General features: G+C 41.1%; 1 protein-coding gene across 8 annotated transcripts in view; it reads left to right on the top strand.

Moving 5' to 3' along the window:
* The window catches only part of col23a1a (collagen type XXIII alpha 1 chain a), a 126,460-nt gene that overhangs the window by 113,790 nt on the left and 773 nt on the right, over positions 1-11,897 (top strand). For 4 of the 8 annotated variants that reach the window (XM_014333282.2, XM_014333284.2, XM_014333280.2 and 1 more), the window contains 21 exons: positions 2,725-2,751; positions 2,910-2,936; positions 3,059-3,109; positions 3,198-3,257; positions 3,367-3,411; positions 3,508-3,585; positions 3,767-3,790; positions 5,713-5,757; positions 5,892-5,936; positions 6,058-6,138; positions 6,230-6,283; positions 6,672-6,746; positions 6,843-6,869; positions 6,958-7,017; positions 7,112-7,183; positions 7,287-7,313; positions 7,438-7,491; positions 7,680-7,766; positions 7,952-8,050; positions 9,299-9,337; positions 10,097-11,897. The exon at positions 10,097-11,897 is cut by the window's right edge and continues 773 nt beyond it. In XM_014333282.2, the coding sequence (XP_014188768.1) occupies positions 2,725-2,751; positions 2,910-2,936; positions 3,059-3,109; positions 3,198-3,257; positions 3,367-3,411; positions 3,508-3,585; positions 3,767-3,790; positions 5,713-5,757; positions 5,892-5,936; positions 6,058-6,138; positions 6,230-6,283; positions 6,672-6,746; positions 6,843-6,869; positions 6,958-7,017; positions 7,112-7,183; positions 7,287-7,313; positions 7,438-7,491; positions 7,680-7,766; positions 7,952-8,050; positions 9,299-9,337; positions 10,097-10,147 (1,128 nt within the window). In that variant the 3' untranslated portion in view covers positions 10,148-11,897. Of the gene's footprint in view, positions 1-2,724; positions 2,752-2,909; positions 2,937-3,058; positions 3,110-3,197; positions 3,258-3,366; positions 3,412-3,507; positions 3,586-3,766; positions 3,791-5,712; positions 5,758-5,891; positions 5,937-6,057; positions 6,139-6,229; positions 6,284-6,671; positions 6,747-6,842; positions 6,870-6,957; positions 7,018-7,111; positions 7,184-7,286; positions 7,314-7,437; positions 7,492-7,679; positions 7,767-7,951; positions 8,051-9,298; positions 9,338-9,640 lie in introns of all 8 variants that reach the window. The other 4 variants (XM_014333283.2, XM_014333281.2, XM_014333285.2 and 1 more) reach the window with 4 other exon arrangements.

Genomic DNA, 11,897 nt, shown 5'->3' with positions numbered 1-11,897 from the left:
CCTCTGACCACCACCAGTAGGCAACGGGTGAAGTGTGTGCCCAAGGACACAACGACCGAGACTGTCCAAGCAGGGGCTCGAACCGGCAACCTTCCAATTACAAGGCGAACTCCCAACTCTTGAGCCACGATCGCCCAGTAAAAGCATACCTGGATAGAAAAACAAACAGTGCAACACTATCAGTCATGGATTGGCCTCTTCAGAGCCCAGACCTCAGCAGTATCGAAGCAGTGTAGGCTCATCTTGACAGAAAACAGAACAAAAGTTCCCCAAGAAGCCTGAAAAACTATTCCTGAAGACTGCTTAAGGAAATGACAAGAAATCTGCCTAAGAGAGTTCAGGCTGTGTGAAGAATAAAGGTGGCGACACCAAATATTGACTTTCAGGCTTGTATTTAAGTCAGTATTTCCATGTGTTTGCTGACGTTTCAATAAATCACTGCACGTATTTCCCATTTTCCTTGTAAAATATGAAGAAATGATGGATGACTCAAGACTTTTGCACAGTACTGTACAAGAGCCAAATCCACACTGACTCAACAAAACAATGCCCTCCCACCCCCACTGTAGATCTCCTCTTACTCCATCCCTTCTGGCTGTCAAACTAAGGTTACACCACAAGCATTGCAGCCACTTAGAACACCTCAGTCATCAGTGGCTTTGTTACTCCCATCATACTCTTTAACCACAACACTGTGACAGATTGCAAACTGTGTAGCTCCAACCTGTAAATGTGGAATCCTATACATATATTTAAGGGGTAAGGGTGTACACAGCAAATGGCAATGAACCCCTATTCTCATTTTTCTGGGATTTGCCAGCATGCTGTGGCTTACCTAAAGAAGTCCCAGAATAGCAAGTCTACTCCTGGCCTCATCTGTTTTGTGTAAGTTAGCGGCCACAAAGTTCTCCAACACCCCCCCCTTTCCAAATCCACATTCTCCCACCCTCCTACCACAACTGTGTTGCTGTGCACGCTGAAACTGATATGGCACTGTGGTGAGTTCATGGGCAGTTTGCCGGTCTCACCAAACAATAGTACACTCCTCGCCTGTGGCCGTTTTCGTTTCTTAAAATTAACTTTTTGCTTCCCAGGGTCTAGTTCAGATGCAGCAAAACTTGCAGCTGTGGTTATTGAATTGAAGAGAAGGAGACTACGAAGGTAATTTTTGTTTATTCAAGTGTAGGAATGAATGCGCTGTTACCCTCAACTGGCACAAGAGGACAGCAAGGGATTCAAGTGAAAAATGTTGGTTTCGGTGTGGGTCACTTGAGAACTGCTGAACCAACAGCAGGGAAAGCCAGCGCAGCTCAGAAAATGACAAAAAACAGACGGGTCGAAGAGAAAAGGGGGCCCATCCTGTAACCTAGTCGATTGCAAATGTGCTCTTCAAGTTGATTAAAGGAGTTGCAAAACCCCAAAACAGCAAAACAAAGCACAGAGGCCTGCAGAGAGCCACTCCATGTTGTAGGCAGATGTCTAAGAGGGCCGAGCGGGAGAAAGTGAGCGAGACTGCCAGCCCTGGTGTACTCAAACCTCCATCGTTTTTTATCTGTTATATAGAATGAAATGTCTCATGCTGTCGGGTAGCTCTGTCACCTTAAAGTAAGAAGGTACTGGGTTTTAACCTTCCAATCAGCAGGGTCTACATGTTCTGCCTGCATGGCTTCCCACAGGATAATTGTCAAGTTAATTGGCAATTGGTTGGTTCGGGTGGATTGATGAATGTATGGATGGATAGATGTTGGTAAGGAAATATGATGAGAAAGAAAGAGCAGTGCCAAAAAGATGAAAGTAAAACAGGTCCAGAAAACAGTAGGAAGGATCACGATGACACTTTTTGCACGCTGGCCAGCTGGAGAATATCTAATCAGCTTCTGCATATTACTGAATGGAAGGCTAACAACCTTCAATTTATATCGTGCATTTATTAGGGTCCACTGGCCGATCAAGTAAACACAACTACTTGATAGTAGTGTGTGTATCTGTGTGTGAGGAAGCAATGGAGAGAGGCTCTTGCACAAGAGCCCTCTAAGCTGTCTCCGCCATGAATGACTTCATAGCAGATGTTTAGCTGCCTCCACCTGGCTGTCGCAGACAGTCGCTAAAAAAGATCTTTTTAGCTAAATAAAAAATATGTTAGCTCATTGATGGATAGAAGTTTGTGCTCACTGGCTTAACACTCATCAAACACAGACTTCAGTTTGAAGGCTTCAAATTCAAATCCAACTGCAAACAGAATAAAACTTGTTTAGTCTTCTTTTGTATGAATGGGCGTCAAAGCAAAGAAAGAAAACTCTCTTAATGCATTCTTAAGGGGCATTTTGCAAGTCTCTTGAACCCTTTTTGGGGAGGTCGACACGCCATAAGATTGATCATCACTGCTGACACGGGAACACCGCTGTCCAACAAGTTAGACCGAAGTTGGGTTTACATCTGGCTGTTGGAAAGGCCAAAAGAGCATAATTTTCAGAATTTTCCTGCTTATCCATGAATTAGGTAACCAGTTGTGGCCTGTATTGAAGCATCTGTCTTTGTTATTTTTCTCTGCTCATCATTCATCCATTTCCTGTAATTATTCTCTAAACAGTCCAGCTCGTGCTGAAGGAGCTGAAGTCTACAGACTGCCTTGAATGCCTTATTGAAAAGTGACATCTAGTGGCCAAAAAGATTCATGTTCCTGAAGTAGATTCACCTCATTAAATGTCTCCTCTGTCCTTTCAGGGTTTTCCTGGTCGCGATGGAGCTGAGGTGAGCAGAGTTCACACTAAGCTTTAAGAGTTTGTTTCGCATTTTGTTTGGTTTACAGCTGAAGCAATTTGGCTTTTGCTGTTGGAGTCTTTTTAGTCGGAATAATTTGACTGTCTGAAAAATTCATAATTTATTTTTTTAATATATTTCCACCTCAGGGGCCACAGGGACTGCCTGGGAGGCCGGTAAGACTGCTAACAAACTATTGATCTTAACTGAAGTGTTGCCATCAAAGGGCTCAAAAGCTGTTTTAATATAGCCAGATATGTAGCTCTCTCTGCATTTAATGGCTCTTTTGAATTGCTAGGGAGAAGATGGGCAGCCTGGTTATCCACAACAGGGTGTCCCGGGGCAAAAGGTAAAGCCGAGCTTTACTCTACCACTCTCATGTCTCTGACATGGATGATTTTAAGTATGTTTCTAACCTTTAATGTGCATTTAAACAGGGCGAGCCTGGGAATGCAGTAAAAGGAGAGCGAGGCATGGATGGACTTCCAGGATTAAAGGTAAGAAACATATCTGAAATTGTTTTTGAAATAATAATGATCAATAATAATGCTAACAATTATGCTATGAAAGAGTTTTACCATAATATGGTGTTCATGGTGCAAACAGGGTGACAAAGGAGAAAGAGGAGAGCAAGGACTACAGGGAGCCATGGTATGTTATTTCTGTCCTTCTGCTATTATGCTGAGCCATCTATGCATCTCTACATTTATATCAAATATTCCTACATTATTCTTTTTTCTGCCTCAGGGTTTTCCTGGTGAGAAGGGCACCCCGGGTGCTTCAGACATCATCGACTTCAATGGGAAGCTTCTAGATGCTTTGCAGGTGAGTCATATTCAAGTGTCGTTGTCAGCGACACCCGATTCATTCAGCCGCTTATGACTGAATTCCACATAAGGATTGAGGCAGAGCTTTTCAAAACAAGTAAATAAGTAAATAACACCAGAGCTGGCAGTGTGGTAAAAAGAAACCAAAAACTGAACATGTCGCCATTTCTCCTCGACAGGCCATCAACACCATCAGTGTTTCGGTAATCTGCTGCTGCTGTTGCTGCATGTTTTTGGCGGTGTGAACAGTAACTAACACCAATGCACAGATTTGCATCTAAGCATCTCTTGTGTATTTACTGCATCGCCCGCTTTCTCTTGCTAATGGGTTTTGTTTGTGTTTGTAGATGCCCTCAACAAAGAGTGTTGGACTTCATATGTATTGGATGTCACTCTAGGGGCCACATCTAAAGAGCATTACTGAGTGTCTCAGTTTTCCAGAGTCTCTTGTGTATTTGTTTGGGACAGAAAAAAAGCACAGCCCTTACAAATAAAGCACCGCTGTGCTATCAGATGACATGCAGCCTAAAGAGCTTTGATTAATTATGCAGAAAAATCAAAAGCCTTCTGTGTTTTTATGGCATGTATGTGAAAAGTATGTGTTTGAAACCTGCTACAGGGCAGCATGGTGTGTTTTACTTTGTGCTAGCACATAGAGAAGGGAGCGCCTCACTGTCAACACAGTCTCACATCACTCTCTTCAGACACCAGCTTCTTTGATCCCGCTGTACACCGCAGTACGTGCTACTGGCAGATGGCTCTCTGAGAAGTGGAGCATGCATTTGATTTAAAACAATTATGAACCAGGTCCCCCTGGAGCTGAGCTCCTGCATGCAACAATCAATACAAGCAATATAAGAATGTTGCAAAGGGATTGGTGAAAGCATGGACCCGAGATCCTATCGGAAGCTATTTGCCATTGCGAATTAGTTGGCACAAATTCACACGCAGGGCTCCACGGAGCAGGTAGCGCTCACTGGCCACCCACCTTGTGAGTTGATCGCTTGTTTGTGTGAAAAGCAGCGTTTCATGTGCTTGTTGTGAAATGTTAGGTGATGATGAATTTGGTTTAAAACAATGCTAAGATGGGTTGTTTGTCACTGTCAGTCATTTTGCAGATGAATAGCATTCACTTTCCAGTGATGGAGTGTCTGGGATCAAATAGTTGCTTGTAAACATCATTTTCCATGGCTTTAAAAGCTGAGAACGAACAACAAGTTAGAAACTGGAAAATGAATCGTACACCTCTGGGAGGCGACTTGGCTTTTTTCCTTTTTATTGCTTCAAGATGACCGGAGCCTTTACAAGGAGGAATAACAAGTGTAGCATTGTGAATATAAAGATTAAGTGGAGGGATTTACAAGAGCTATCACTCATAGCATAACGGCAGAGCTGCATGGGAAGAATATGGCCTATTACATATATGCACGCCATTCTTCATTCATCATTAGGGTTACATAAAGTCACATGAATGTTTTCTCCAGCAGTCCCATCATTCAGACAATCACAGAGAGCCGTGCCAGGCTATTGTGTAGCACAGACCACATTCAGAGCTCTTTTACAATCTCTGTAAGATAAAAATTGCTTCAAGTTGGTTGTGATCAGCAAAAAGGAATGAAGGAAGGTTTTGGACTTGTTTACTGTCAGGCCCACATTGTGAATTATAGCGTTTTGTGTTCACGATTTGGGCCTTTTATAATGAGTTACCAGCCTCACTGTGATAAACAGTGTGAGAGTGAGCGGATAAAAAATGCAGAAGATGTCTAAGGGACTGTCTGAAAATTGCAGCTCTAATTAAAGCCGTTATAGTGTCATATTTTTATATGATGCATATGACTATTTGTAAGAGAAAGACCTCCTTAGCTCCCCACAGCTTTATAGTTGCTTTCAGGTCTTGGTTTGATCTGTTTGAGTTTGGTCTCACAGCTCGCACGAGCAATTTTATCCACCAAGAGAGGCAGCTGTTGTTAGCACGCCAGCCCGGCAGCAAGTGACACACAAAGTCGGTGACTAGCTGTAATCAGCTAAACCAGAAAATCAGTTGCTGCTAGGTTAATTTAGTCTAACACAGGTCATGCAACAAAGCTTTGTGCTCATTTCTTTTATTCTGCCTGTTTTTCTCCAGGGGCCACCTGGACCACCAGGACCTCCAGGACCTGCAGGGGAAAAGGTAAGCCATACAGCTGTGATTGGCTGATATTTATTGTTTGATAAATACCCAAAACATGCTAAGCCTGATTTTGTAGACAAAGTCAGATATATTAGTCCACCGAGTGCATCTTCCCTCTTTTTGTTCTGCATCAGGGTGAGCTCGGGTTACCTGGACCAGCAGGAGTTGACGGGGAGAAGGTAAAGCAACAAAGAGAGTATATTACACCCAGACGCATGTTCCTTTTCTTTCACTACTTCATATAGTAGTCAGTGGGACGTTTAGCATCATCTGCCTTATTAATCTCTTCTTCATCTCCAGGGACTCAAAGGTGACATGGGTGAGACAGGACCTCCCGGCATGAGAGGAGAGAAAGGCGAGATGGGTCTCTCTGGGCCTACTGTAAGTAGCGACAGTGACTCTATTTCGCTAATAACACAATGGTGACAACTTTAAAAACAGCTGAAAGTTAATCCTGCTCTTTGTGGCTCAGGGTATGGATGGACAGAAAGGAGAAAAAGGCGACTGCAGACTAGATGACAACTTGGTTAGTATGAGTATGAAATACATGAATCCTCTGACGTTCATTACAGATTGCTGCACCTCCAAACAGACAGTTTAAAGGGAAATATATTGTTATTTATTTGTTATTTGCATGTTTTGAACCATCTGCTTCATTGCTTTAAAGAACTGAATAATGTTCACACTCATTGATGTAGATTTTACTCTAGTTTTAACTTTCTTTCCAATTGATTTTCGTTTTGGAAATGAGTGAGAATCTAAAGAAGTAAACACATGAAACAGTCTGAAATTCTCTGGTTACTTTGAGGAACGACTATACAAAGTTTTGAATTTAGCTGAGAAACTCTCAACCACTTTTTTCACTTAATTTATATGCTTCTCTTCTTGTTTCCACTTTTTCATTGGTGCTAAAGGTTCAGATGATTTCCCAGCCAGGCCCACCTGGCCCACCAGGCCCACCGGGAATACCTGGGCACCCTGGATCCATGGTGAGTACCTGCAGCATAACTTTATATCATTTCAGATAAAACAAGTCCAGTCAGGTCTGTAGTTTGCAAAGACTCACATCACACAATGTCCTACAGGGGCTGCATGGAATGCCTGGTCCTAAGGTAAGCTTGTTTATCTGTATGTGATGGAGGCGGATGGCAGCTGTATGATGCATTGTCTTGTACTCAGTGTGGCTTTGCTGTAATGCAGGGTGAACCAGGAGTGGGGATAAAGGGAGAGAAGGGAGACAGTGGTCCTCCTGGATCCAGAGTAAGTGATGATGGGCTTTATTATTATTCTAACGTGTTGGTCATGGCTCAAGAACTGGACATGATGCAGTGATGAATGTGTGCTTTTACTGCAGGGATCAGATGGCCTCCAAGGTCCACCTGGGTCTCCGGGCTTAGTGGGCCTTCCTGGTGCCAAGGGAGAGAAAGTAAGGACACAACAACCTCCATAAAAGTGTTTAATAGATCTGTTGTTCGTTGCTGGTTTATTCATTATTTTTAAAAAAAATCTTTCTCAATGTGTATTTGCAGGGAAGACTAGGAGAGCCTGGACTTGATGTGAGTTTCTTACTAAGAAGAACTATACATGTTGACATTATTTTATCACAGTATCTTCAGTTTAAATAAAGTCTAACATATATTGGGTAATAAGTTCCCTTATGGATTGTGGTTTTGTATCCAGGGTTTCCCAGGCCTGAGGGGAGAAAAAGGTGATCGAGGCGAAAAAGGAGACAAGGTAAGTCCAAACAGATCTTCAGTTCTCCTCCAGCTTATCGCATCTTCCTCCTTCAGTTTTTTAACATAGCAACAATAATGACTGACTTAAACTGCTTAAACTATTTCCAGTGTATGAATGGGCTGTCTTCATTAGCTGCATGTGATAAGCGTATGAATTTGTTTAACTGTTGTCCTCATCACTCCCAGGGTGACAGAGGAACAGTAGGGAAGAGAGGTCTAAAGGGCCAGAAGGGTGAACAAGGTCCTCCGGGTCTGGACCAGCCTTGTCCTGTGGTATGTCTCCCCCACACATGTACACACAAAGGCTTTGCAGCAATGCTCATTTACTTACTCCCACTTTCCTCTAGCTTTTTAGTTTAAAAACACTTAGCATATATCTTATCTCTGTTTCCCCCTTTAACTGCTTTTCTGAACTTGTTCTTCTATGCTTTAAATGTCTACTCGGCTCCTGCTAACAGGGGTGCGATGAGTCTAAAGAGCAGTCTGTGAAGGCAGCGGTTTCTTCTCCTGCAACTCCTCCTCTTCCTCCTTCTGGCCCTGAGGGCCCCTGTCCTCTGGTACAGTATCTTTGCTTCTTTTCCCCACTTCTCTCTGATCACTGTAACTGATGCTGTTATTGACTGTTTAAACGCTTCTTTAAATTTTGGTCTTTTGGGGGGGGGGGTCCAACTGGTCCCAACTCTGAAACATATACACTGACATTTACCAACACATTGTTCATGTGGGTCTGGCTTAATAACAATAATAATAAAGAAAGGCGTTCACAGATAATAAACAGCAAAACTGTCTAGGCCTGATCAAGCCAAAAAACGTAGAGCTTGCTATGAATTTGTGAAATATACACACAATGCCAAGTTCCTGAAATGCAGAACTACTTACTATACTTGATTGCAAAGAAGAAAACAGAAGAGGAAAAAGCAGGTGTAATCAAGAAAATAATAGTAATTAATAGTTTCGTCAGTATGAAGGATCGTGCAAAATCAGAGCCACAGACAGACATTTGGTAAATGCTGACAACGAGTTACATATGAGACATGGTACAGTTCTGTAGCTGGTTGGCATCGTTTTGTTTGGAGACTAGTAATAGAAGGAAACATATAGCATATACACTACATGGCCATGGAAACCCATGGCAGGAAGTTCCTGGTGCACAGTTTCTGTGCTGATGTTAATGCCAGAGGTTTGGAGCTCTGCACTTACTGAGGAAACTTTTATGTGCTATGCAGCACAGCACTCAATAACTAACTTTATATGGTCTGACACTTTCTGGTCAAGTTGTCATAGTTCCTAAATAATTCCACTTTACAATAATACCATTTATAGTTGATGAAGACATTGCATGAACTGACTCAGCAAGCTCTTTGCAATGACCAATTATTTCTAAAAGCAGCTTGCATGGATAGGTGCATTTTATCACACGTCTTTTTAGAGATAAAGAGGTGTGTCCCAGTACTGTCAAGATGGTGCACCTATCCAAAGTGAAGCTAAGTTAACTGGACTGCTGACTGTACCTCTTATTTAACAGATCGACCATCGTGTTATCCAAGTATTTCTCCAAATATCGAAATGTTCATTTTAAATGTGATAATAAAAGTAATGTGGTACTTAGAAATCTGGATTTATTAGAGTAACATATGACTTAAAATCAAAACAAAAGTAAAATTAGATTTTTAATATAACACGGCTGACCGTGAAGGCACACCAACCGACATTAAAATCAGCAGCGTGCAAATTCTTCAGATGCAGGGAAGCATGCATCGCTGGACATTTTCACGCTTTTTTTAACTTCTGTTTTCACCTTGCAGGGACGTGACGGGCTACCCATACCGGGCTGCTGGCACAAGGTGAGTGTTAAAATTTCGAACATGTTTTTTTTAAATCATTTTATTAACTTATGAAATCATTTCCAAATGATTTTGACACAGCAGAGAGTGCTCTGGGGGAATGGCTAACAAAGTCAAAACACATGCTTAGTATTATTCAATTGAATTCATATTTGTTGGCTTATTTGACACAGGAGCATTTTGTAAGTATATTACAGCCTGTGTGCGATTTTGTAATTGCAGTGCATGAATATCTGAATGCAGTAGTTATTTGCTCATTTTAATTCTTCCGCACTAATCAGTCCATTTTTTCTTCTTTTGCAGTGATTACTAACCAGCAGCATGGAATCTGTACATATTGATGTGGTATATATTGCAACAGAATACTATGCCAACAACCCCACTCCCTTTTTTCCTTTTTTATAAAATCCTATTATATAATATATTGAGACTTTAAGAACAAGGACATATTTGGGTCTACAGTATTAAAAAAAAATGTTTAAACTCGAGATCCGGTGTTGTTGTTGTGAAAGCAGCCGTGCTTTTGAAGAGACTGGCGTGACGTGGCCGTGAGACTCTTAGTTTGGAGGACAGTCCAGATGCCATTGTTGGAGTAGAGGAGTGCCTAACTAACAAAGCCTGCCTTGTTGCCTGATTGTCGTGTGCGCACTCGTCCATTCTCACAGGATGGATGCTTGAAGAGATGGACGTTATTTCGCGGCGGATGCAAGAGTGTGTTGTCAGTACTCTCTTGTCCTCTCTCTGTTTTTGTTTTGAAAGGAGGAAATGGCAAGGCAGAAGCTCAAACGCAAGCGTCTCTCTCAGCCCTGAAACGGTGCGGGGCCCGGTTGGAGTAAGGACACGTAGACACGCAGAAATCACAAGGGGCTGATTTGCTTTTTGCAGCAGAGCCGGCCATGTAATGCCCCTGTGTCAAACCGAACTCTCACATCCTCCGACATGGAATCTCTCCAAGAGGACGCAAACACTGCGTTTCCACATTCACCTCAGAGGGAAAGATGAACCTGCTTCTGATGTTTTGTAAAGGCTTGAGGTTTTCTGAGAGTCAATGATGTCACTGGCACATAAGGAAGGATTTTCTGTGCAGATAGTTTGAACATGTTATGGTGATCTCTTAAATTAATCTTAAGTCAGTAAGTAAGTTTTCACTAATGCATGATCATAACAGTTTTGTATAACATGCTATCAGCTTGTATGACTTGTGGTCCCTCATTGAAACCTCAAAGTGCATTGATTTTTACATACAATAAGCATTTTTTAAATGAACAAGCCACTCAGAAATGTTAGTCCACTTTTTTACGGCTGACGTTTATGATGACTTGTGCCGTTTTGTTTTATTATGGTATATTTTTACCTATCGCCAGTTTCATTTTTGCATTCCTGTGCATTACCATGATTGTGAGATGACTAGGTAGTGAAACTTTAAGGTCAGATTTGAAGGAACCATTAACAGTATTCATGATAAACCAGTGTTTCAGTTGCTTGACAAATGTTTGCCAATCTTGATGCGTTTTGACCGATTGTTATAGTTTAGTCACAGAAAGAAAGGAAAAGATGTTTAATTACTGCTGCCAGTCTTTCCTGGACAACAGTAGAAGTCCTTGCTGCTGACTTAAATGTTTGTTGTTTGTTAGATAGCTTTGAATCAATATTAGTCATGGAATGCAGGACTAACGCTCTAAAGAAGAAACCTTTAATCAAACATGCACACAGCAGTTGTTTTGGCGGTAGTTTCTTTTTCATTCAGCAACATCTCAGCACAGTGGTTCTAAAGTCTTTGCAGTCAGATGACTTCAACTAGTTTGTTGTGGTTTTTGTAATACATTTTCCTCAGACTTACTCATTTATTGGTGCTTAAATACTTTTGTGTACTGTTCAAATAAAACACAGACACGCACAAATGCACACCTTTTAAAGAACTGTAAAACAAATGGTGAAATGGTAATCTGTGTTGGCTTGGACACTATACACAGGACTGATAATGCATAGGAACAATATATGCAAACATATACGTATTAATGGAAAGTGATGTTAAAGTTGTCTACGCATTGATATTTGTAATGCAGTATTACTATTACTCAGTAATGATCTTTTTGAAAGGCAAAATACATTTTCAGGTTAATCATTTTTGGCAATCTACAGGTTACACTGGTTAGTTGTCTTCAGTACTATTAACCCATCACCACAAAGGCTGCTAAACATTTTCAACTAATGCTGTAATATTTCAAATGGATTTTATATTACAACAATACATTTGTAATGCTGACTTTCTTGTAATTATAAATATCGTAATGTCCTATAACCAGGCTCACGTTATGTTCGAGTATGGTTTAGGCTGCAGATCCAGTAATTAACAAATTTATTAGACTACCTGTCATTAAAAATCATAAATATTTTAGAAATCTCTTAAAAATGTGTTTAAAAATATAAAATATATATATATAATGTTTGTTTATTAGGCAAATACAAACTGAATTCATGTTTTTTTCTATCCAAGTTTAAGCTGGCACACTGGACAACAACAGAAATTATATTTTAGTATTAAAAATATTATTTACAT

The sequence above is a fragment of the Haplochromis burtoni genome, unplaced genomic scaffold (genome assembly GCF_018398535.1).
Source record: "Haplochromis burtoni strain Fernald_Lab_line unplaced genomic scaffold, NCSU_Asbu1 Contig_10, whole genome shotgun sequence".
Lineage (NCBI taxonomy): Eukaryota > Metazoa > Chordata > Actinopteri > Cichliformes > Cichlidae > Haplochromis > Haplochromis burtoni.
This window is presented reverse-complemented; position numbering and strand designations above follow the sequence as displayed.